At 59.3% G+C, this 25373-nt stretch overlaps 2 protein-coding genes across 3 annotated transcripts in view; one reads left to right on the forward strand and one right to left on the reverse strand.

Annotated features, from left to right (window-relative positions):
* PGS1 (phosphatidylglycerophosphate synthase 1) overlaps positions 1-3503 on the forward strand; it is a 33343-nt gene extending 29840 nt beyond the window's left edge. For both annotated transcript variants that reach the window (XM_033089156.1, XM_033089158.1), the window contains exon 10: positions 3214-3503. The gene's annotated coding sequence lies outside the window, so the exon portion shown is untranslated. The remainder of the gene's footprint in view (positions 1-3213) is intronic.
* DNAH17 (dynein axonemal heavy chain 17) overlaps positions 3-25373 on the reverse strand; it is a 135925-nt gene continuing 110554 nt past the window's right edge. The window contains exons 64-83 of the mRNA XM_033089155.1: positions 25183-25298; positions 23471-23663; positions 22945-23180; positions 22143-22265; positions 20544-20748; positions 19779-19943; positions 19426-19566; positions 18988-19158; positions 18532-18654; positions 17746-17939; positions 14564-14712; positions 13610-13737; positions 12617-12844; positions 10693-10884; positions 7453-7632; positions 6905-7087; positions 5714-5896; positions 5200-5343; positions 4481-4706; positions 3-3306 (exon numbers count right to left, since the gene is read on the reverse strand). Of these exons, the coding sequence (XP_032945046.1) occupies positions 3059-3306; positions 4481-4706; positions 5200-5343; positions 5714-5896; positions 6905-7087; positions 7453-7632; positions 10693-10884; positions 12617-12844; positions 13610-13737; positions 14564-14712; positions 17746-17939; positions 18532-18654; positions 18988-19158; positions 19426-19566; positions 19779-19943; positions 20544-20748; positions 22143-22265; positions 22945-23180; positions 23471-23663; positions 25183-25298 (3528 nt within the window). The 3' untranslated portion in view covers positions 3-3058. The remainder of the gene's footprint in view (positions 3307-4480; positions 4707-5199; positions 5344-5713; positions 5897-6904; positions 7088-7452; positions 7633-10692; positions 10885-12616; positions 12845-13609; positions 13738-14563; positions 14713-17745; positions 17940-18531; positions 18655-18987; positions 19159-19425; positions 19567-19778; positions 19944-20543; positions 20749-22142; positions 22266-22944; positions 23181-23470; positions 23664-25182; positions 25299-25373) is intronic.

Here is a 25373-nt window from a genome sequence, read left to right on the forward strand (position 1 = left end):
CACCTCCAGGGCCGGCCCAGCGGGGTTCCCCAGGGGTCACTGTCCCAACTGGGGTTCTCAGACCTCGCATAGGAACCCCGGTGCTCTCATCCCTTCCTTGGTGACACAGGAGTGGTGCAGCGCTTGGGTGGACGGTTATCCTGACGCTAATCAGGCAGCCCTCTCCAGGGAGTCCCGGGGCAGGCTGTGGTGGGGGCCAGTGTCACGAGGGCCGTCCTACCCCCGGACCGTGGGGACACAGGTAGACTGCGCCGCCCTCCCCTGAAGCTGAGCTCATGGTTTAGAGGGCAGGAGGGCAGGAAGCGCCCTGGCTGGGAGAGGGCCCTGGCGTGCTGCCTGGCAGCTGCTCGCGCCAGGGTGAGATGCCAGGAGGAGATAGCGTGGGGCCAGACCTCGGGGCTCGGCCTCCTCTGTCTGACGTTGCTGTGACGTGCACTTACGGAGGCTCCACGTTCTCTGTGCTGGCAGCTGGTAACAGGACACGCTCTGCCCACTCTGGGGGAGGCCACCGCTTTGCCCAGTGAGCAGCCTGACCTGAGCTGCCCCCGGACACCGGAGGTGGCGTCTTCCTGAGTGACCCTCTGTGCTCCAGACCCCTTAGGCCCTGAGCTCACCCCAGAGGTCCCCAGATGGGATCAGCGTCCCAAGGTGCTCTGGGTGGGGCTGTTCTGGGCTCCCACTTGTCCTGCCCACACTGGGGGTGGGGGTGGGGTGCTTGGGCCTTTGGCTTGTGGGGAAGGGACAGTGCGAAGGGCTCGATGCTGAGGGTCAAGGGGTATGTGGCCAGTGCGGTGTTCAGTCCTGGCCCGTCACCTCGGGGGTCCCCGAAGCCCGAGGCTGCCTGTGTGAGGGGCAGGGGGCTTCTGGGCGTAGACCAGAAGCCTCTGCAGCCTCTCCTCGCCGTAGGCAGCCTGCGGGTTCAGTGGTTGGGAGTGGCTGGTGGCCAAGGCCGCCCTGCCCTGGGGCCGCAGCACATCAGTTAACACTGTTTGCCTTCAAACTAGTTGTTAAATTGTCCTGTGGGACAATTAGACCAGAGAAGCCAAAAGAATGTGCCGGCCCGGGTTTCTGTTTGGAGAGAGGCTTTCTGTAAACAGCGCTGGCATTCCTGCAGGTTCTGTGGGATCAGCGCAAACACCGCCACAGCCTGCTCTCCGCTTGGCTGCTCCCTTTGTCCCTACTAATTACCTACAAGACAGTCCTGGGCAGCTGTCCCCCCAGGAGTGCTCCCGGCTCTTCTGGCCATCCTGGCGGTGAGCCAGGTGGCAGAGCCCAGGTGCAGAGAGTGGCTGCCGAGGCCTCCCAGCACTCAGGTGTGAAGCGGGTTTTGGCCCCGTCCCTGTTTCCTCATCACTGGGTTGTAACCTAGAGGTAAATCATCTCGGAAAGTTCGGAGAGAATTCTGTTAGCCGCTCACAATGCATAGTGTGGAATACTGACTGTCTCAGGCTCTGAAGGCAAAACTGGAAACCCTTCCCATTTGTGGTGATTACCGGGGATTGAAGATGAGTTGCCTGGTGACTGCTAGCTGTTTTCTGTGCCGTCTGTCTGAGGAGCGACCTCTCCTGGCCAGTAGAGGAGGTTGCCGGGCAGCCAGGCTCCCAGGCCCAAACTCCTGCCTGAACCTCGGCCCCCAGGGAGGGAGGACTCCCCCTGTCGGCCCCATCGGGTCCCAGGATCCTCGTGACTTATCAGCCTTTACTCTGCTCTTAAGCCTAAAAACAGGAAGGGGGCCCCCTGTGTGCCCCCTCTGGAGTTTGTGGGCTCTGCTCGCGGCCTCGCCTGCATCCCGTTTCCCGGTGGGTTCCCTCCTCTTGCCTGTACCCCCTTACCCAAGCCAGCCCTGGCCGTCCAGTCTCTTCACTGGAACGTCGCCACTGTGTCAGACGGGTCTGGGACTCACTGGTCTCACTCTACTGAGGTGATTCTGGTGGCAGATAGAAACAGCCTCCTACCAGTCATCCTGGTTCCCAGGTCCCAGCCAGCTCCGTCCCAGGGCGGCCCTCGGGTCAGGAGCCTGCAGAGAGAGGCCTGAGGCCAGACGGCGAGGGGCCAGGCTGCTGCTGGCCGCCTGGTGCGGTGGGCTGTGTCCTCGCACGTTTTCTTGAGCCCTGTCCCTGGATATGTTCAGAGGCCTGAAACGGGGACTGGCTGAGGGCCTTGTCCAGAGGACCAAGCGCCGGGCAGTCCTCGTACCACCGCCCAGGCCTCACGGGTAGGAAGTCAGGGCTTCTTGGTGCCGAGCAGCGCCCTGGACTGCTCATGGGCACGGTCTGACCAGCCCCGCACCCCCGCGCCCTTGCCGTGACTGAGGAGGGGCGGAGGTGAAGGCAGCGGCCCAAGGGGCCCGTGGGCTTGGGCACTTCTTTGCGGAAGCCTGAGACCTCCCAGGACGCCCACACGTCTGAGCTGCTCCCCGCATCCCTGTTCGTTATGTCCTGTTGCCAGCACCTTCAGGAAGTGGGCAGTTGGTGTGGAAGCACTTCAGCTATGTGGAAACGGCACCTCTGGGGAGTCGTTTGTGGAGGCGGCCTTACCGTGACAGAAGGGGAATGCTTTAGGGGACTGGAGAGGTGGCCGCTCCTGTTTATGACGAAATGCCCTGTCCCCTTCTTGGTGGGTCTTTGGCATGTAGCATTTGGCATGTAGCATAGGACCAAGGGGTGGGACTGCCATGCCCTCACCCTGTATGCTGCTTGTGGTCCCTATGGGAAGTCAGGATTTGGGGGTTTGGTTCCTGGGACAGTTGCCCCGGCTGTTTCAAATTGGGGCCTCGTCCCCAAGCCTGTGCCAGGTCCCTGGTGGCCATCAGGTGCCGAGCTGCAGGCTGGCTCAGATGAATCAGATGGGCACAACTCAGTGACGTCATTGTTTTAATCCCACCCGAATCCCCTCTCCCACGCTACCCTCACCCTCTGGCCAGTCCACGTGGGCACGGTTACCATGTGCCTTGAGTATGTAGGAGGGAAAAGGCAGCACCCCTTGCAAGGTGGACACTCTAGCTGTGAGCTTGAGGTGCGGTTCGCATCTGGGGAGCGTGGCCTCGGGCGGGCGCCAGCTAGATCTGCAGCAGCAGCGCCACGCCCGCCAGGATCCACTTCGCGGCCTTCTCTTTGGTTTTCAGGTTAAAGGTCCAGACGTAGGTGGGGCCGCGGAGGCGTGTTTTGTACACGGGACACTCATATACATTCTTGGTCTCCATGCGGTCCACAGGGATGGCCTTGATGAAGATGACGGGCACAGCCGGCGTCAGCTCCTTCAGCCGCGCTTCAGTGATGACCCCGGTCTGGGTGTCCCAGCGAGCGCCTGCAGGGCAATGCTGGCCGTGAGTGAGGGGACGGGCCTGGCCTCGCACCCCACGCCTGCAGGGATAGGCTGGTGCCCCCAACACCCCCGACTTGGCTCTGCTCCCAAAGAGCTCAAGCCAGGTGCCAGGGGCTGGCTGGGCACAGGAATTGCTGAAGACGGAGCTGTAAACGGAGAGGTCATCAGTAATCACGTGGCCGCCCCCTCACCCCACTGTGCACCGAGCGCAGCTGGCACGGAAGCCACTGGCGCCACCGTTTACATTCGTTTAGAGCCTCATCCGCCAGCCTTCTTAATTTCAGTGCAGGAAACAACCACTCCGCTGAAAACGACGGGAGTTCCTTCACAGGGAGGGAGCGTCCTGTGTGTACATCTGCGTGTAAATACCCATTTCCATGTGCACAGAACTGTTACTGCGTTTACCCAGGCTGCTGTTATTTCTACGCACCCTATTTAATGATGTTTATATTTCCTGTCTGTCATTCCAAATAAACATGGAGGACGGCTGCTACTGTGCTTTTCTTTGTGCTATGGGAACTGGGGCCCCCGACACCCCGACAGGTAAGGGCTGACGTCACTCACTGAGTAGGATGGAGGGATATGGTGGAGTTGTTGGCACTCAGTGGGGCTAAGGGGATGGCTCGCCCGACGGTGCTGTGTGGCCTCTGCCCAGCTGCTGCTTGGTCCTGGCCCCTCGGACGGCCTGGCACCAGGCTCAGAGCGGTGGATGGCCAGGCGGCCCTTCCCTTGAAACCTGTGCCCGGGGGCAGCAGCAGCTTGGAGGGGGAGTGGGACCTGCAGGAGCTCTGGACCTTCACCCCTCACCCACCAAATGCACATCGAGCCTGGGCTCCCTGCCCCGAGGCCTGGAAGGGCTCAGCCCCTCATCACCTTGAGCTGGCGCTCCCGTTTGAGAGGAAGCGGCCATTTCAGCGGAGCAGGGCCAGCCGCTTGTCTGGAGCACCGTTACTCGGTCTCCTCCAGACCTTGTGTGACTGTGTTCTGAGCCGTGCCACCCGTCTTCAGGCAGCTCTAAGCTGAGAGCCACGACGCCCTGAGTGCCCCTCCCAGTGCCCCCTTGCAGCACGCACACAGCCTGCTTTTGCCGAGAGTTAGTCTCTAGCCAAGCAGGACGAGTTCTAGAAGCTTCCACAGACCAGCACCCCCTCTTTACCTTCCATGAAGAGCCCGTACACGTAGGCGCCCTCTCGTGGGGGGGCCGTCATGTCCTCCCTGTTTTTCTTGGTCACTTCCACAGACAGACACATCTTGTCCAGCGGCCACTCGTTCTTCCTGGCCATGGACTGCATGATGGCCGTGAGGAAGGACTGGGGGTTGAAGAAGCCGGCCAGCCACACGGTGGTGGGCAGGGCGAAGTCCGTCGTCCAGGCCTCGAGCTCCTGGAAGGAAAGCGAGTGGTCGGTGCGTGCCTCCCAGTGCAGTGCAGACTGCCTGACGGACAGATCATGGAGTCAGCCCGGCAGGCCCTGGCCGGGCTTTCCCGTCTGGCTCCATTTTAAAGGAGGGGACAGGAAGAGCAGGGCCAGGAGGGATGGCTGACCATTTGAGAATTTGGGAGCCCCAAAGAGGCTTTTGCTTTCGTCACCTGGCCACCTTTAGGAGGCCGCCCCCGCTGACGGGCGTCACTCGAGCGAGCGTCCTTAGCGCTGCTGGCGAGAGCGCTCTGTGTGCGTCAATAGAATCTGCTCTCACTTCGAGCCTGCCATCTCTTCCTTTAGGAGGAAGTGCCTGCACTGGTCCAGGGTGTGGACCAGGCCCTTCCTGCCCTGCTCTGACAAAGGCCAGGCCAGCAGGGGCCTCCAGGCCTGGGCGGGGCCATGCTCTGGGGGCGGGGCCACACTGGGGCGGGGCACCTGGGAGCCCGGTCCTCACCCTGATGCGCTGAAGCAGGTCGGCATACCAGGCCGCCAGGCCCATCATGGAGGGGTAGGCCCGGGCCACCCATGTGTCGGGCACGGTATCGTAGAACAGAGCCGTGCACAGGTCCTCCATGTCGGTCGTGGTTGTCAGCTCCCCCTGAGGGACACACAGATGGGTGCTGGGGGGCCCAGGCTGCGCCACCCGGCACGGACGCAGGCCTGGCCAGTCCCGGGCCTTGTTCCACCCGCGCTCCGTCAGGCAAGAGAGCACCCACCCACGTGTGCTGAGCGTCGCCCACAGAATGTAGCTTGACAGTGTGGGGCCTCTGCAGAGCCCCTGATGTGACCACGCTTGTGCCTCCTGTGGGGGGACAGCCAGATGGGCCTGTGGCAGCCTGCCGGCCGAGGGGCTGAGCTCCCGGGGGCCCGGGGTGGCTGGGTGGTTGTGCAGCTGAGGTGGAATCAGCCTGCACCGGCCGGTCCACTTCCTAAGTCCCATCCCTGGGCCCTGTTGACCCACACTTTACCTTCAGCCCCAGGTTGAGCTCCTTTAGCGAGCGGCGCATTTCGTTGGTTAGGATGTTCATTCGTTCACATTCTTGAAAGGCAACCACCACGTAGGGGGTCTTCTCAGCCGCCTTTGCCATGATCTCGGCCATGTTGAACGTCTCTGGGATCTTCTCAAGGATCTCATCCAGCACAGCCTTCACCTGGAAGGAAGCCCCAAGCCGGCCCTGTCACTGCCCCCAGCCAGCCAGCCCTCCCCCAGTGTCCACAGCTCCAAACCCAGCAGCAAAGACAAGTGGCCAGAAAACCAGGATCACAGGTGCAGCCACACACCCAGTGAGGGGAGGGAACCATGGCCAGTGGGCTGGGAGTGCTCTGGCCCCACTGTCAAGGCCACGTGACTGTCCCAGGAGCATCAGGCCACCCCAGCCTGGTCCCTGCAGACATGCCCGGATGTACCAGCATCCCTCCCCCGCTCAGATCACCCGATGGTTGTGGGATTGTGACTCTGTCCTCCGTGTGGACTATCTGCAGGGGCCATGCTGGTCATTCCCTCAAGGAGTGGCCCACTCAGTGGGCAGGTACATTGCCTTCCCAGCAATGGAGTCCTGCTTTCCATCATTAGACCAATGATTAGACCAAGAAAAGGTCCACGGGGCCTAATAGCACGGAGAATCTTCCAGTCAAGAATTTGGTCGACTTGCTCTGAAGCCCAATAGTTAGCTAATTTTTAACAGACCTTGTCTGAATACATTACAAAGCGCAAAGGTGTCATACCTCCAAAGACGGCAGAGGAGCCCAGACAGGTGAGAATTTATGAAATGCTCTTACATTCTCTGAGCGTGCCTGCTTCTCTGAGTGTTAGCAGGGCGTGCCCACTGCCGTCTAAGCTCCCCTGGAGGGAGGGCCTGTTCCCACTCATCTGATTGTTACACCCGCTGCTCTCCTGGGGTTTTTCAGCTGCTGCTCTTGTGGTCTAAGGGCTGGGTCGGAGAAGGGCAGGTGCTCTCTGGGGCACTCAGATGGGGAAGCTGGAGAACCTCCTGCCCCTCTCTAGCCTGAGAGCCTGCTCGGTGCAGGAGTTTCTGAGGTCTGGGGTGGGACCCGAGTGTGGTGCCAACAGGTGCCCAGGTGCTGAGGCTGATCAGGGCGACCCCAGGTTCTAGGCCCTGCCCTTCCACCGCCCCTGGGAAGGATGGTAGGGGTCCTGCCTTCTCCTCGCGGGACACGCCGGTGCCTGCTCCTGAGTCCGTCTCTTTGGGCTGCATTTCCAGGACAGTACGGAACAGCTTCTCCGAGGTGACCGTTAAAAAGCCGATCTCTGCATTGGGGTGCAGGCCGTACAGGTAGGGACTCTCGGGGGGCAGGTTCTCATCGATGTATTCATGATAACTCTGAAAAGGGGTGTTTAGTCAGGCTGCCAAGGGAGAGCTATGCAAGCTGGGACGTTCTTTCCAGAATGTTCCACCCATGCACAGCTCACCCTCTGCACAAACCTAGTGGTCCCGACTGCCCTCCTGGGCGGCTCCCCTTTGCTGCCCAGCTACATAAGGAAGTTTCCACTCCCCCTCCGAGAGGCTGCCTTTCAAACCCTCTCATTTTGGTTTCCTGGCTTCTTGCTCAATTATTGATGTCCCAGCTGTGATCTGAGGCTCTGACCGGGAGCCGGCCAGGATGGCATTAGCCTTGGTCGTGGTTGTGTCACAGAGTGAGCTCAGGTTTAACTTGTGGTCTGTGCCCGGGAAGGAGCGCTCCTCACCTTGTAGTCCAGGCTTGGGGGGATAAGAAACCCCGGGGCCAGCTGCACCTCCCCCTCCAGCATCTCTGTGCGGATGTATTCCACCAGATACGTCCTGCACAGCCGGCGGTCCCAATCATCCGTGATGTGGCCGCCGTACATGATTTCACCAAAAAGGTAGCGGAGGTCGTCCCAAGGCACCTTCAGAGGATGGCAGCAGTGAGGGACGGTGCGTCCGGCCCCTTTCTGTCTGGAATTAGGGTGGCCCCATCTCCTCCACAGCAGCTGCTACCCTCAGTCACAGGCCCGAGGGTCACCTCCTCCCACCCCGCACACCACCACCGGTCCTTGGTGTCTGACTCGGGCGGCCGGGGACAGCCCTCGGCGCTCTGACCGCACTTCCTTGGATCATGGCCAGTGGCCCAGAGTCCACAGGTCCACTGTCCAGCCCACTGTCTGTCTGCCCGTTTCTCCCTCTATTACCTGTGATCGGAGACGGGGTGGGATTCCCTCACTGTCTACTTTCACCAGAAACATTTGATTCTATGGAGATTGGGTTTTGACTCCCAGGCACCGTGCAGCTTTCTGGCCGTGAAGCCCAGTTGTCAGATTTTCAAGTGGCTCTTCTGATCCCACTGACTCTTTTTTTGTACCTGGCTTTTGAAATCAGTGTGTATTTTACCCCTCGGTTTGGACTGGCTGCGTGCCACATGCTGGTGGGCAGCTGCCCTGGGCAGTGCAGGCGTGGGACCCCCCAACCATTCCCACTCCCACGCATGCTCGGCCGCCACTGCCTCTGCTCGCCACTTCCCAGGGTGAGCTGGACATTTAGCGACGTGACGGCCACAGCGCCCTGCCTGAAGCCACTGTCTACCGGCTACGTGCAAACAAAAGGTCACTGAGTAAAACTTTGAGTCATCGGTTGTCCGGTCTCATGAGTTTTACTCAGAAAGTTACTATTTTCTAAATGGTCATTTTCCCGGCCCAGCTGTCGTGGGATGTGCTGGGTGGTGGTGTCTGCATGCTGCTTCTTTGCTTTACGGACGTCGTGTTGTTTCTCCTGTGGGGCAGGGTGGGCACACCCTACTCTGCCTCCTGGGGACGGGCCTTCCCCTTGGGGTGGGGCAGTGGAGTAACCCCCAGGGATGGAAGCTATCAGTGTCCCACACCTGCCGATGGAATCCCTGGGGTGCCTGTCACACCTCAGGCCTCACTGGTCAGTGTGTGTGGGACGGCCCTGGGACATGACAGCATCGTCACTCACTTCCTCCAGGTACTTACTGTGCCTCCTGAGGCTGAGAGCTGGGACAAAGGGAAGGTTAGGTGGGCCAGGCCCAGTGCGTGGCCTGAGGAAACACTGCCAGCAGGACGTGGGTTCCTGTGCCGTTCTTTACCCCTCCCTTCCCCACTGCACGGCGTAGTCTCTAGCAGGTGCTTACCCAGCCTGGATTCAAGCAGGCGTGACGGGGGAGGCGTCTAAGCGAAATTCTAACAAGATTGTTCCTCCCACCCTCGTCTCCCCAAAGAGCCCCAATCTGACGAGCTGCAGTGATGAGGAAAGCCCTTCAGGTCTTGCCCATTGTATTGATTTGTTGGTGTGAGTGTTGGAAGACACGCTACCAGCGCTTGGCCCTTATGGACCCTGTTTTAGGTGACGTGACCACCAGCACCCGGCCTGACCCACTGCAGAGGACAGCAGGCTTCCGCTCCCCGGAAGGGAAGGGCGGCAACAGGACCTGGGCACCACCGCGGTGGGGGTGGCGGGGCAGGGGGCTGCGGGGATGGGAACCGACTGCTGCCTGTGCCGCTCTCCTGCCTTCTCCAAGGCCGGCAAACACAACGTTCCAAGCTCAGGCTTGGGTGACAGCAGTCCTGGGAGGCCATCTCCCCCCCACCCAATCTGGGTTGGCGGCTCCGTCCTGGCTGTCAAGGCAGGGGGTCTACTCTGGGCCCAGGGCAAGGTGATGTTTGTCAGGCGTCCCAGGGAGTGGACGTGCAGGGCTGAAGCCTCCCCCACTCCCTGCATCGCGACAGGGTGGGAGGCAGGAGGGGTTCCTGAGACTAGCGCTCCCAGGCCAGGTGGGGCACTTTGCACCTTTCCTCCCTGAACCCCAAAGCTTTGAGGCTGGGGTGTTGTCCTCAGGTTTGGAGAATCTCTTAGCTAGTGAGGGGCAGGGCCAGGCTTCAAACCCAGGTCCCTGGGCACCAGCACCCTGACTGTGCCACTAGGGGTGGGTGCTTAGGCCACCCGGGCGCTGGGAGGGAGATGCCAGCTCTGACCACTGGTTCAGCTGTGTGACCACCCCCCTCACTCATGCCCCAGCAGGTTCCTGGGAGCCTCCCTGGGCAAGCCGGGCACTGCTTTTGCTCCCCGTCCACCCCTCTTGGCTTAAGAAGGTGCTGGTGCCCGTTCTTGTTGCTGTTGCTTTAGGGGCAAGAGGGAGGAGGAGGAGCCCAAGGCTTATGGGGGGCCCAGTCCTCTGCTTCCTGGGGCTCAGAGGCGGCGCCAGGTCAGAGCCAGGCTTCACGGAAGGTCCTGAGAAGGCCGAGTGCAGCGGGAGAACCGCCCTCGGTTCAGGGTGAGAGGCCAAGGCTTAGGGAGTCTCTAGACAGGCTGCTGGGCTACCCACGGGGGCATGAGCGCCTCACTGCGGGGCTCACCTCTCCAGGACAGCCCTGTCCCCCTGAACCCCCCTTCCCCAGTCTGCTGGTGCCCTCATAGCCACAACCCGGTACTGGAGGCCACTGGCTTTCTTTTCAGCCCTCTGCGGCTGTATGCATCTGACTAGACATTGAATTTTCAATAAAAAAGGTAGGAAGCATTGCCGTCTTTCCAGGGAGGTGTTTTTGGACCTTGCTCTACAACTGGGTTCTGTCTCCAGATGCTGACTGAGCACCAGCCCTGTCCACGATCGGCTCACGCTGCCCCAAGGTGCTGGGATTTGTCGGGTGCCAGATGGGCAGACCCCCAGAGGTAGGTGACCCCATGGAGTGTGATCAGAAGCAGAGACTTTGCCAGAAGGCTGACGCCTGCTGTGGTGGCAGCCAGGGACTGGATGCTGATGGTTGTCTCAGGCTGGTGGGGTCTAGATGATTCTTAGGTTTCAGGTTTTCCTGGGCTGTGACGCTTATTTAACCTCATTTAAGGTCTCTTAAAGATATGACTAAGAATTATCCAAAGAGGGAGGGCGGGGAGGGGCGGGGGGGGGCGGGGAAAGGCTAGATGGGAGAATGGACCGGGGCAGGAGGTCCGCCCTGTACCTTGGCGTTGGCCTCCAGGTAGTTGTAGAGCACGTTGACGGAGATGGTGAGGTCCCCGTTGTTGAAGGGGTACGACCTGTTCCAGCCCTGTGCCCCAAACTTGCGCCTCTCGGCCACCACAGCGTGAAAGTAGCACAGGGCGAAGAGGATGCACTTGAACTCTAGCTCCTTGGTGCACATCTCCAGAGTGTCCTGCGGGGTGCACGCCGCTGTCAGCGGAGCCCATGCAGAGTGCCAGGGGGATGAGTCCCGCCTGCCAGCTGGTTCGCTGGTGATGGGTGGGATGGGGTGGGGTGGGGAGCAGTGGGGTGGGGAGCGGTGCAGTGGGGTGGGGTGGGGTGCAGTGGGGTATGGTGAGGTGGGGTGGGGTGGGGGATAAAGTCTTTCTGGTCTGCAAAGCCTGGTGGGCAACACTCAGAACACTGACAGCAAGTGTTTTATCACTTCAGCACTGATTACAAGTCAAATGATTGCGTCCTGACAAAGTATCACCCATGCCAGGACACTTCAGGCATGGTGCCCACACATGCCTTCCTTGCTTACTTAATGAGAAATAATGTTCCTTCACAGTTACCAGCATTCCTCATCGTTTATATACAAACAGTACCCTAGCTCTTCAAAAACAATCCAAGGGGGCGGGGCCATTTTCCACGGCCCCGGGGAATGGCAGACCCAGCCCAAGTTCTGAATCAGGTTTGTGAGATTTTACTGACTGTGATTTGTCTTTGCTAAGTGGGCAGCTTCTGGAAGCTCAGCGGAGTCTTCCTCATCTGCTCAGCATTGACTGCGCCCCAGGGCCCAGGGCTCTGTGGGCATGTGGGGAGGGGCCCCAGCTCCCCAGCTCCCCACACTCCCCATGCCCCCCTCACACTGGGCAGTGGCTGCAGGCTCTCAAGCCCCTTGTGTAGTCTGTTCCGGGCCTCCCTGCACCTAGCCAATCCCTACTTGCCGCTGGTCCTGGCTGTCTGCCTGGGCACCCACTTCCCGGCACTGGCTTTGATGTCCCTGTGCCTGCCACCTGCCAGGCTCACAGCATTTTGTGCTTGGAGGGAGGAATGTGTGACCACTCTACACATCTCTTTTCCTGCCCTCAGTTCTCCGTGACTTCACTCTGATCTTTCTGGGTCCTTTCAAAGCCGGTAGGGAGTTGTTAGTTGCTAATTCCATATATTAGTTTAGGTATTAAATACATCAGACATAGAAGTTATACACTCTTGGCACAATGCACTCCATAAGTAGATCTTTGTTAGGTGTTACCTGAGAACACAGGCATTCTTCCTCAAGAAGGTTTTAGGCTCCGATTTGGAGACCAAGTCTGTGCACCCAGAAAGTTCTAGTGTGCAACAGAAGATGGTCAGGTGCTAAAAGAATGGATATTGACGCTAAGGATTTGCACAGGGCGCAGGGAAGCCAGGGAAGGTGGTGGCCTGCTTGGGGAGGGACCCAGAGCTCAGAGCCCAGGGAGGCTGGCATTGCCATCCTCCTTCATGGGAGGGAGAGGACAGACCAAGGAGGTGCTGTGGCCTCAGCAAAACTGACTGACCGTCGGGAACCATCCCCGGGAGCTGGGCCCCTTCCTGAGGTGCTCAGACAAACCCAGGCCCCGGACCTGCACTGACTTGCAGGGCACGAAACTCATTATAAACGTGCCCTTCTGTTTTATGAAGCTGTCAGTGATGGCTATTCCCACAGCACTTTGTGCACCCGTTCAGGGACATACTGACTTTGCAACGCTAGGTGTGTGTGTGACCGTGTGTGCATGCGTGTGTGCGTGCATGCGTCGGCAGAGAACCAGCACGGAGCGTCCTCACAGCGCAGTCGGATCCTTGGCTTTGCAGGCCCAGTGATTCCACGTGGTCGGGGTCCCCGGGCCGCTCCGCCTGGGGACTGGCACCGGGCCTGCGCATAGGAGAAGCCGCCTTACCTGGGTGAAGAGGTCCAGGGCCTTGTGCAGGTTGGCGTGCATGCCCGTGGGCGGCTCGTTGGTGATTTTGATGGCGTTTTCCAGGATGCCCTGAGGGATGATGTGGGACTCGGGGCCGGGGGCGGGCTCCGCGCTCATGAACACACGGTAGTCCTCGTGGCTGCCCACGCTGTACCGTTCCACCTTCTTGTCCAGGGTGCTCAGCCACCGGGCGACCAGGTGGATGTTCTGTGGCCAAGACCGGGCTTAGTGCCCACACACGCCTTCCCTGCCCTGGGCCCACAAGGACAGGCCACTCTGCCGCGTCCTCTGCAGGGCTCCTCCTGACATTGCCGGTGCTCCCCACCCCTCCATCCAGCCCACCCTTACGGGCCGCGGGGCAGGCAGGATCGGTTCAGCTAGCATCTGTGGCCCCAGAGGCGACTCTCGTGCTTAGTTAATCCAAGACTCCAGCCTCCTGGGAGCCCTTCCCGCTCTCTGCGGGCCCAGATCGTGTGGTCCCCACCCCTCCTCCGACAGCTTTGGGTAAAAAGCAGCGACTTGACACTGAGCGCTCCACCTGGGTTCAGCCGAGGCCGTGTCAGCACCCTGTGGGGTCTGTGGGAGCCAGACCAGCCTGCGGGAGCTAGGAGGCAAGCCGGGGTGAGGATGGGCTCATGGGGGTTGTGCTAGGGCTTCCCCAAAATGGGGAGCACAGGCCTCCTGACTGTTGGCCTCAGAGGTGGAGGGGCGCTTTTGTCACCAGTGTTTTTGTGTTTAAAATCATACTCTTTAGGGGTTCTCTGGCATGAAGCCCAGTGTCCTTCTCTTCACTGAAGAAGCCACACCTCCACCGGAGCAGTCGACAGCCCCCGCTCCCTGGCTGACCCGGGCGGCGCTCAACTTGGTAGGGCTGCCTCCTGCCCATTTGTGAACACGAACCCCATGGCCAATCCCCACACCCGTCAGCGTGGCGCCCACCCCCAGAGGTGTCAGCACCCAGCCTCCCCGTACCTGCAGAATGACCCAGTGTCCCTTCTCTGCAGCCACGTCCAGAGCGTTCTCCGCCACCACCTCTTGTCCCTGCCCCAGGGACACGTTGTGGAGTTTCCCATTGTCTATGGTGAATTTCAGCTTTTTCCCTAAAGGAAAGAAAAACAGGGAAAGTGTGGGGGCGAATGGCTGACACGGCTGAGGTTCTGTGATACACGCACGGCTGGGACCGCCACACCCGCCCCCACTTTTTTTATTGTGGCAAAACACACGTAACATCAAATTTACCATCTTAAAAAGTGTACAACTCAGTGACGTTTAATATATTCACAGTGTTGTGCAAACATCTGTCTGGCTCCAGAACATTTCCATCACCCCGGAGGAATCTCCGTACCCATTAACCGCTCTCCATGCTGCTCCCCCAGCCCCGGCAGCCCCACTCTGCCGTCTGTCTCTGTGCATTGCCCTGTTTTGGACCCTTCAGATAAATGGAGCCATACAATGAGGGGCCCCTGTGTCTGGCTTCTTCCCCTCGGCACAAAGTTTACAAGGTCCATCCATAGTGGAGCGTGTCAGGGCCCCACTCCTTTTCCTGGTGAAATACTATCCCACTGTGTGGATTTACTGCACGGCCGTTATCCATTGGTTGGTCGGTAGACCCTTGGGGTGCATCCACCTGTTGGCCGCTGTGAATGTAGAGTGCTTGTTTGAGCACCTGTGTTAGTTCCTTGGGTGTACACCTGGGAGTGGAGCTGCTGGGTCTCGTGTCACTTCTCGAGGCTCCACCAGACTGCCCTCCACGGGGGGGCCACACCAGCGACGCACCAGGGCTCCAGTTTGCCCTCGTCCTCCCAACGCTTGTCATTTTCTGCGTCTTTGGCAATAACCATCCCGAGGGGTGTGAAGTGTCATCTCACTGGGGCTTGGGTCTGTGTTTGCCGGTGACTGAGGCCCTCGCTGGCTGGCCACACTTACCTAGGGCTTCCACGTCTTTCAGGGGGTCGACCCCTGGGGAAAGGATGAAGAAGATCGGCGTGGAGGGGCTGCTCTCCTCGTAGGACTTGGAGAACTCCACGCTCCGGCCCTCCACGAACTTGCTGCCCATCTTCTCCTCCACGAAGTTCCTGAGGAGACGTGCCAGGTCAGACCCCAGGGCTCGGGGTGCGGGGCTCGGGGCGCAGTGGGCATGACCGGGGCAAGGGCCGTTTTCTGGTGGAATTCCTTAAGCAGAGAAAGGTCTCAGGCCAGAAAACAGTCTGCAGGGGCTTTCCTTGTGCAGTGTGGGGTGTGGAGGGGTCCGTTCTTGCTCCCCGGGGCCCTGCAGCATGTGTGCACAGAGGAGGGGCAGCTCCGCGAGCTGACCTGACGCTGCCTGTTTTCAAAGGTGCACAGGGTCAATGGGGGGGGAGCAGCTCAGTGCCGCCGGGTGACCGCGCCTCGGTGCCAGGTGGCTCCTGGACCCTGGGAGCCCTCCGTGCTCCCAAGAAAGGGCTCGGTTTTTAGCCATTTCCTGTTTCCCACACATTTCCGATCTGCTGTCCAGAGAAGGGCAGCAAGAAGGAGCAGATCGTTGACAGGTTTCTGCATCCTGGTGACCTTCAGAGGGGGTGACCTTCCGATTGAGGGGTTTCAGAAGGAAGGAAGCTGGTCTCACAGCCGTTTTCTTCAAGGACCACAGAGCGTGGATCATCGGAAAACACAGGAAAAAAGTGACTTGACATAAATACCTCCATGTACATAAGCACCTGTCTGTCCCAAGCCACAGACTCTTTCTAGCTCGACCCCATGAGCCCCGGGGTCAGTCGAGGCCCCTCTTACGGGAAATCCAATGTCGTATGGCGTGACCTTTGGAGCTCAGCTGTCTGTCCCGCTCCTGAGATCACAGGCAGCTGAGCTGACTATATTCTGAATGAATCATAGGAGGTAAAATTAGCACCATTTGAATGTCCAGCCCGGTCTTTGAAAGACTGACAATGGCAGCGTCCCCAGAGAGAGCCTGCTTATGCCCAGCCAGGTGGCTCTCTGAGTGCTCTGAGCACCTTGGAGGCCCTTTAGGTGCACCTGTTCACTGAGAGGCCACTCACACCCTCCCTCCTGCCCCTGGATCTGCGGGCTGGTGCCGGGTGGGCCTTCCCGCCCCCCCTGGGACTTCCTGGGGCAACTTTGTCTATGTTCAGCCCCTGCTCTGGCTTCTGTAGCCTCCTGAACCCATGCTGCCTACGGGGTGGGGGTTGGGTGGGGGCGCTCCTCCTGAAGGCCTGCCACTGAACTCCATTCTGGCTTTTGGATCCTCGTCGGGAAGGACTTCCAGAGTGTCCCAAGCCCTGCCCTGCCCTGGGCAGGATGTCACTAGATCAGTGCTCCTAATCACCAGGCCACCCGGTCACTCTGTGCGGATGAATTAATGATGCAGAATGGCGTGCGCCTGGATCCAGTGGGCCCCACCACTCCCAGCTCTGTGTCCTCGTACAGGAGCGCTGGAGCCAGCTCCCAGCGGCCCGCAGGAAACCCTGGCAGCCTGCAGTCAGCGCCGTGGCAGTGTGGACACCACACCAAGTGGGCAGTGATCAAACTGCGGCTTGTTTGTGCCAGCTTGCCAGCTCCCACCCCCCCGTGTGGGAGTTATTCCCCTCCCTGGGCGTGTGACGCTGCCGCGGTGACAGTGCCTGCCTCCGGGGCTGTTGGAGGCTGTGAGTTCAGTGGGTGAAGCTCTGCGCGCTGCCTGATGTTGGCCATTACATTACCACTGGTGCTCGATTTGTACTTTCTCACTTTGAGGCTACACTCCCCTTACACAGTAAGGGAGGCACACCAGCTTTCCTCAGCCTTACAGAGAGGGCACAGCTTGGTCGGGTTGCACCTGGCGTTGGGGTCACCCCCACCCCTGCTGAGGGCACCGGTGCTCAAGCAGCCGGCACTCACTTCTTCAGGTCACCGACGTGCTTTCACGTGTATTAACTCAGGTGGTTCTGAAACCTGAGTTACAAATCCTGGACATCCAAACGCACGCCCCTCCCCAGGCAGGTGGTGTTCCTGCGGTGGGGTCCGGTGCCCTTGGCCTTGGACTTCCCCAAACTGTCCCACCTTCTTCCAGCGCTGAATCCAGCACACGGGCCTGACTTCTCCCTGGCCCAGCCTGATGGTGATGCTCCTGCATTTCTTGTTTTGGTCCACCCCCCTCCTCCACAACCCCTCCTGTTCCTTTTCCTCTTAGTCCAAGGGAAACCAAGCCAAACAGAAACATCTGTGAATTACCACTGGGTGTGAGCCAGGCCTCTGCTTCGCCAGAGGGGCATTCTGTTAGGGACATGGGCTTCTTCTGGGAAATCTGGCTGCTTGCAGGCTAGTAGGACAGATGAAAAGCAAAGGGTGCCACAAAGGACCCACATCCTCCGGGAGAATGGGCCCTTGGCTTACGTCATTGTCACCCCCTCCTCCTTCCTGTGACAGTTGGTGGGGGGTGTGTCAGGAGGAGCCAAATTCTCTCCACCGGGGAGGAGGGATGGGAAGTTACAAATGTCTGCCCCGGGGACTCAGTGCAGATGTGACACGAGCAGCCCCTCTGAAATGACAGGACCAACGGGGCGTCACAGGAATGAGGAGCTGAAAGGACATGACGATGACTTTCCTGATTGCGGAGGGGCTTCAGGTCCAGTGAAATTGTTCAAGAAATCAGAAAAGTTTTCTGAAAATGAGCCAAGTGTCAGAAAGAAAAGACGTACTTCGATGTGGCCATCGTGGGCCGCGAGTCCACGGATGCTGACGGCTTTGCCATTGCTCTCCCCCCACAACACCCTAAAGGACCGTCTGTGGCCACGGACGTCAGCAGTGCCCACACTTCTTTTCTTTAATCTCAGGGGGCTCATGTGCAGGGTCTGTTTTCCCATCACATCCCTGGGCACCCTCCTCGCTCGGGTTAGGGGAGGCCAGGCGTGTTGCTGACCACTTTCTGAGGCCCCGAGAGCTCGGGAGAACTCAGAAGCGCTACCAGCGGACGGACGGGGTGGCTGCTGCCTCTGTCCCCCAGGAACCACACGGGCCAACTCCTGTCTGGGACCACTGTCCCCTCTGGGCAACGGGCAGTAGAGTGGAGGGTTGACATGGACCAGAGTCCCACGGAGCCGCGCCTGCCCCCGGCCCCAGAGGTGGCCACTCACTTGACGGCGTAGGTCATGCGGTCGGGCCTCATGCACCGCACCATGCACAGCTTCTGTAGGGCCGTCTTGTTCTTCCATTCCTTCGGGAAGATTTCCTTTTCTGGGGCTTCTGACTCCACGAGCTTCTTCCACCGCTTGGCGGATCCTTCAATGTCGCTGTCCAGGTTTTTGAACTCATCCATCTCCGAGAGAGCCTGGGGGCAGTTGACCCCTCCAGCTCTCCCTGTTTCCAGCACCTTCCCTCCCAGCTATTCCCGAGGAGAAGCCCGGGGCTCTGGGAAAAGAATGAACCTCTGGGCAAACCAGAGAGAGCCGGAGGAACCTGGGAGGGGGCCTCTAATCCAGGGACTGACTCGGCCGCTTCTCCTGAGGGTTCTGGAGCAGGGACCAGCCTCACCTCAGGGGACCACCTTCCTCAGATGGTTGTGAGCCGAGACACGGAGGGCCCCTGAGTGTGTGTGCCCAGAAATCTGAGGAATTCCCGTGACACTGCACTTGCCTGGAAACTGGAGGTGGGGGAGAGGAGGAGGGGCGACCCCTGGGCACACCCTGGGGCCTGCGCGGCTCAGCTGGCCGCGTGCAGAGAAGGACACGAGGCCCAAGGAGCATTGTTGTATTCGGTTAGGAACGCAGAGCTCCCAGGAGCGGGCAGGCAGCCGCTGCTCACAGCCCTACCTCTGGGGCTTCCTGCCTTTACTCCATGTCACGGCCAGTGGGTGGTGCTTTGTGAACCTCCCCAGTGGGAGCAGCAGGGAGAGGGGACCGTGCTCACGTCTGAACACCCACCTTGATGCCGCCCCACCCCTGAGGCTGCAGGAAGTCCACGGGCGACACGAGCCCGGCCTTGAAAGGGAACCGCAAGAGGAAGTCCAGCTCGCTGGGATTCAGCTCCTTCTTCATGGACAAGACCTGAGGGGCCAGGGGCGCTGCTTAGTGCCCCGTCACCTCCCTCGTCCCTTTGGGTTGGGGCAAAACTTTGGCATCACCTTGTTTTTTTCATGTTGTGGTAAAACACACAGAACATAAAACCGACCACTTTAGCCCTTTTAAGCATAAAATCCAGTGGCATTTAGTGCAGTCACAGTGTGGTACAGTCGTCACCACTATCCAGATCTAGACCGGTTTCATCCCCAAAGGGAAGTCCATCTCATCAGCAATCACTCCCATCCTGACGAGCCCCCAAGGGTCCCCAATGCTGCTGGCCCATGGACCCCCCCTTTGAGCAGTGAGGCCAGGCCCTACCTGAAACGCCACTTGTGCCAGGAAAATGAGCTTGTCCCGCTCGAAGAGCCCGCGGGCCGTGTACATGTAGATGGAATAGGTGATCTCGTCCATCAGGTTCATCACTCGCTGTTTGACCTCCTCGGCGGGGGCCGTCTTCTGGATGGCTTTCTCGAAGACCACGTTGAAGGCCTGGAAAGGGGCCACGGAGCGCACGGATGCTGGCAGGTCTGGGCTCTGAGGCCACTCCACGCTGCCGGCAGTGGGCTCGAAACCCCCTCCCCCTGGGCGGGTGCCCCGGCACCACCCACCTCCCATCTGCCCTCCGAGGGTGGCCCGGCACCCCCCACCTCCTCGTCTGCCCTCTGAGGGTGCCCGGCACCCCCCACCTCCCCGTCTGCCCTCCGAGGGTGCCCCGGCACCCCCCACGGCCCCGATGGCAGCCTGGTGCGGCCGCACCTTGAGGGAGAACTGGTATATGGGGTTAATCTTATTGAGGTCGTTCAGGATGAAGTACAGCAGGGACGCCCTCTCCGCAGCTGGCCGGTAGTTCTCTCTTGCCTCATTGATTTTAACCTCTGTGATTTTTGCCTCTTGCACCTCAAAACAAACAAAAGGGGCTTGAGTGAAACCCCTTTTGGACAACACAGGTGAGCAGATGGGCCCCACCCACCTGTCCCAAGCCCTTGGCGCTCTTGGAAGCCGTCCTGGGGGGCTTTCGGCAGGTGACTGGGGCACTGGGGCCACCCGTGCCCCTTTTCAGCCCAGCTGCCAACCCTGTGTGCTCTGGCGGGGACCCCGGGACAGCTTACCTTCTCCTCAATTTCATTGGCTGTGTGTTTGGTGGTCTCCAGGTTCTCTACTAGGGTGGTGTCTCCCAGGAAGTTCCCGGATGCGGCCGACAGCCGGGCCAGCAGGGAGTCCTCCAGCTCTTTCAGAACAATCTTAAACTCGTTCTGGGACTTGGTGAGGTTCGCCTGCAGGAGGGGCAGACATGGGAAGGGAAGCCAGCCATGCGTGGCCCTCCTGCACCCCTGGTGCTCGGGACCTCTCTCCAGCTTAGCTGGGGCCAGACCCCAACAGGAGAAATGCGATGAGCCTGAGAGAAAGCCGGCAGGACCGGGGGACCCAGCCGGGCAGTGGCCAGGCCCCAGCCTCTGCGGCTGCCTGTCCTTAGCCACCATGTGGCAAGGCCTCGGGGACCATGGGGGGAGCATGGGGCCTGGGACACCTCTGGCCCACGGTGTGGCTAAGACAGCACAAAGGATGTGAGGGGCACACGGGCCGGCAGCAAAGACCAGGCTTGTGGGACAGCAGTTTGGTGCTTTAGGACTGTCTGGGCACCGCTGTGACTCCTGGTATTTCACTGGAGCCGTCTTTTGATTTAGAATTACATTTGGGGGGCGGCTGGGGAAGAAGCGTGATTCGTTGTGTTGTGCAAAATAGAATGCAGTGTGACAAGCTGAGGTGCCTTCTGACAGGAGCTGAGGGCCAGGGAACCGCACGCTGCCCTTCCCCCACTCTGTCCCTGAGCTGGCCGGCCCTGCACCCCCTGCCACCACCGACGGGCCCCATACCTTCAGCTGCTCTAGATCTGGGCGCTCTTTGGCCACCACAGCGGCCAGGAGCTGGTCCTCGAGGCCATCCCTGGTGACCAGGAAGTTGATGAGGGTGCACTGGGCCTGCATCTCGGGCTTGTAGTGGGGGTTGAATTGCTTGGTGTGCAGGATGAGGCGGAATGTGGGGTGGTACTCGACCTCCTTGTCCCCGATCTTAATGAACCTGGCGGGTGGTATGGGGAGGGGTGAGAGCGTCTCCCGGCCACCAGTGACAGCACCACAAACACAGGGCACCTTCCACAGCAGCTTGGTGGCCGGCCCAGTCCGAGCTGCTGCCTTGAACCCTGCCCTGCTCACCAGGAAGGGACTGCGACTTTCCTTGCTTAGTCCCCCTCTCTGGCCGGTGAACCTTTCTGCAAGATTCTGCTCAGTCTCGGGCTGGTTTGCTCTCATCTCTACAGCAGTGTTTACTCAGCTTGGGCTGCAAGTCATCCTCACGGGATCCCCAACAGAAATACTTGGTCTGGGCTCTGCCCTAAAGCCGTTGCTGTCAGAAACACACCTGCTTCCCAATTCAGAACACCTGCACGTTCCCAAAGCTCCCAGGGCCTCGGGCTAGGCCTGCAGACCCACGGAGGGGCTGCTTCTCTCTGGCTTCGGCTCTGCTCTACCCTCTTTCTGATCAAGCTCACCCTTTGGGGCCTCTGTCTAACCACTCCATGGGCATCACCAGCCCTGCCAGGCCCTTCTCAGAGTCTAGACCTCAGCGTATTTACTGCCACCTTTGCTCTGGGCTTCTGCACGCACCCCTGCATTTAGAGGTGGCTCGCATCAACTCCGACTTCACACTTTGTATGTTGATTTAAGAGTTTGTATTTGAAAGGTAAAGTATAAGCTCAATGCATCAACCAATGAGTGGAGAAAGAACTGTCTCCACACAATGAAATATGACGCAGCCATAACCATGACTGAGGCACAGATACCCGCTAAACACGGATGAACCGTGCAAACATGATGCTGTGTGAAAGAAGCCAGGACACAAAAGGGCACGTATCGTATGAGTCCATTGACATGAAGCCTCCAGCAAATCCACAGACACAGAGAGCAGACTGGAGGTTGCCAGGAGCTGGAGGCAAGTGGAGAGGGGACTGACTGCTCCCTGCTACGGGGTTTCCTTCTGGGGCGATGAAAAAGTGCTGGAACTAGAGAGGTGCTGGTTGACAGCGTTGTGAATGAGCCAAATGCCACTGACCTGTTCACTTTAAAATAGTTACTTGTATGTTATATGAATCTCACCTGAATTAGAGAGAAAGCAGTATAGGCTCAAGATTTGCAAAATGCATAACAATAGAAAGAAGGACGTGCCCATAAGGATCACCACCTGGAGGTCATCGCCTAGAAGATGGTGTAGCGATTCGGAGGGGATGTGGCCCCATGACCTCCAGCCTCCCCCTGGGAGCTGGGAGCTCCTTCACACCTGGCCGCGTTTTGTTGAAGCCCCTGCTGCCCACCAGGAAAGCAAAGGGAGTTCCTGGCACTCTCTCCCCGCACGTGGCCAAACCTCTCCACCGAGGGGTTCACGTGGATTAGATGGCGGAGACGGACCCGGCAACTCACTTTCCCTTTTTAATCGTGTTCCTGCCCAGGAGAGGGTCCAGAACGGGGTCCACGGTTTCACCAATGTTCTCGATAAGCAAGGTGTCCCCTTCTGAGATGGCCTGCTCGATGATGTCCAGGTAGCTGGGGGCACAGCATGGGCGACACTGAATGACTGGGGACCTGGTGACGGCACAATCGTGTGCCCCCGGAGGCAGCCCTCGGAGTGAGAAGGTGCCATGAGGTGGCCGAGGGGCCAGCAGCTCATGCCCCTCTGAAACGCGTCCCTCCCCGAGGGGAGCTGGGGGCCACTGTGTGATCACCCCTCTAGGATCACGGGAGTGGAGGTGAAAAGGGAGCCGCATATGGCTGCAAACGCGTATGGTGGCACACGTTTTCACACCTGCATCTCACCCGACTTCCCCAGGACCCCAGGGATGGCAGGCAGGACGGCCTTTGTTACGGCCGTTTTCCTCATCTGTGATGAGGAAATAAACCACACAAGGGACGAGAGATGAGAAAATGACCAGCCTGCAGCCTCTTGGTCAGTGAATGGCCAGGCCGGGCTTCCACCCAGGCTGGGAGGCTTGGTCAGGACCGCAGGCAATGAGGCAGGGAGGAGAAGAGCCCCGAGTTTAATTCTGTACTCTGGGCGCTGTTCCCCAGGGCCAGGTATTAAAAAATAAACCTACGTGTGGGCCAGCTATTGTACTTAAAGATCTGTCCATCATTTAACAAGTCCCACCTAAGGTGCGTTTCCCGGCACAGCCAGTGGCTGCCTTTGGAGCCCCCCACGCCCCACAGTGTGGTCACCATCAGGCACCTCTTCTGTCCCAGGCGGATGGCTTTCAGCTCATTCTGGTATTTGTTCTTGATCCACTTGATTCCTTGCAGCTGGGCATCCACGATGAGGGGCCAGCGTTCGGTGTGGCACAGGATGGTGGCGTTCTCAGTGGACATGCGGTCACTGGGGAGTCCCTGGTTGTTCCAAGTGGCCACATCGGCGTCGTCAGTCAGCAGCCTCAAGGGGTCCAGACCTTCCGTGATGGGGATGGGGACCTGCCAAGGAAGTGCTCTTTCTTAGAAGGGGTGACGTGGCCTTACTGCTTTATGGAAAACGTCCCCCCAAATAACAGGTGGATCTGTAGCAGATGGTGGGCGGGCTGAGCCACCTGTGAGAAGACAGCCATTCACGTGACCTTACCAGCCAGCGGGACGTCAGCACCAGCCACACTGGGCCACAGTCCAGACCCTGCGTGGCTAGAGCATCCGGCTCAGCAGCGAAGGTGCGATTTGGCTGGGCCTGCCCTGTCATACACCTGGCATTTCCTGAGTGGTACACCTCTTACCTTTAATTGTTTTATATAAGGGATCCAAAACTTCTCCATCAGCTCGTTTCGGTATTTCTTGGTGAAATAGCCCACGTAGGAGACGAAGGCGGAAATCAGCAGGACGTCCCCGTACAAGGTGACCCCCTGGCTCTTGTAGTTCTCCACCGATTCAGCCCAGCGGACGTTTTCCGACGCCAGTCCTCCCACGAGCCTAACGCGGGAACACGAGGAGAGTCAGCGGGGATCAGAGGAGAGCCAGCACCGCGTGGGGGAGCGGCTCGGCCTAGACGAGCAAGGGAGGCGCGGCCACGGTTAATGCCCACGAGACCTCAGCTTCCGAGGCCTTACTTCACTCAGAAGTTCAACAGTGAACGTGCCTTTGGGGGAAAAGTGCTGAAAGGAAGCAAGTCTAATGCTTTCTGGGAAACTGCTCTCGCCATCCCCCGGCCACCTGCTGAGGCCACGGCTGCACTGACACTGTCTGCCATGTCACCGCACGTCCGGGCGGCTGCCAGACACCACTGCGCCTAGGCTTCGGCTAGTGGGAGGTCGGGGTGGTGGCCACAGGACAGCACGTGGAGCGGGGACTCCAGGGTGTCCCTTGTGCTTCTCAGGTCATCGGCTCGAGCACGGGTCCCCAACCCTCAGCGGCATGCGGCGAGTGTTGAGGTAAATTTGTTCAAAGTACAGGTTCCCTTATTAGCCCCACTGTGGTCTGTCTTTGGTGTCATCCAAGCAGCCCTACTTCCCAGCGATCAAAAGACCGCTTTGATTTTCTGGGCGGGTGCGGTCAAGTGCCTCAAACCCACAGCAAGGGTGCTGTCCACAGTCATCTGGGGGCCAGTCTCAAGCAGCCTGGGGATCTCCTGGGGCCCCCACGTCATGCTGACAATGACCACCTAGTGGTTGCCAGCCCCCTGGGGATGAGAAATCCCCGAAGCTGTGCCCTAGAATGGACTCCATCGGCTGGACTCCATCGGCAGGGCTCCTCGTACTCACTTTTGGAAACATGAAAAGGCAAGCTGTAAAGCCGCGTGTCCAGTAGGGCGGCCTCTAGCCACTGGCTGGTCTGAATTGAGGCGTGTCGTGAACACACACAAGGGCTCAGAGTGAAAACAAGTGTGTAACATCTCTCAGGTTCATTCTTATGTCATCAGAGGTTGAAATGTCAGATTTGGGGTTAAATGAAATATATTATCGAAATCAGTTTTGTCTGTTTCTTTGTACTGTGTTAAGGTGGCAGCTAGAACAGTGCAAATGACAGATGTGGCTCATGTCCTGTTCCCACGGGACAGCGCTGCTCTGGGGTCCCCTTGCGTTATGTACCCTAAAACCGTGAGTGAGGTGACCCTGGGAGCCTGCCCCAGCACCATGGGAAGGGTGGCAGTGGGTCACAGCGGAATTCTGCCCGCGCGGGCCTCTGTGGACACAGTGTCCCAGGCAGGTCGGGGCCATTTGGGATTCTGCACCGCGAGAGGTCGTGTTTCCTGAAGGCCACTGGGTGCACGAGGCCCACCATGGAGGTGTGACCGGCTCCGGTCGGTGGGGCTCGCCTCACTAACCAGACATGATGCTTACTTATCCTGTGACTTTGTGCTCAGAAAGTGAAAGGCTGGGACACTGCCCCCTCCACGGGGCTTATTCGTCCTCCTGCAAAGGCCGTTCTGTGGGCTCGTCCCTTTTGGGGGTGTACAGGCAGGAGGGGCGGGCCGGGCAGTGGCGTGAGCTACCTGTTGGCCAGCGAGATCACCCTGTTGGTGGCATCGGCCTCCTGTTGGCACTTGATTTTCTCAGCTGTTGCCTTTTCGAATGCGGATGTTAGGTTGCTCAGGTTGGCATTGAGTTCCTGGAGAAACAAGGCGGAAAGAACCTGGAATGGAGCTACGCTGGCTTTCCCAGCCACGTCCTGTGACGCTGGGCA

This window comes from Rhinolophus ferrumequinum, chromosome 21, assembly GCF_004115265.2.
Source record: "Rhinolophus ferrumequinum isolate MPI-CBG mRhiFer1 chromosome 21, mRhiFer1_v1.p, whole genome shotgun sequence".
Lineage (NCBI taxonomy): Eukaryota > Metazoa > Chordata > Mammalia > Chiroptera > Rhinolophidae > Rhinolophus > Rhinolophus ferrumequinum.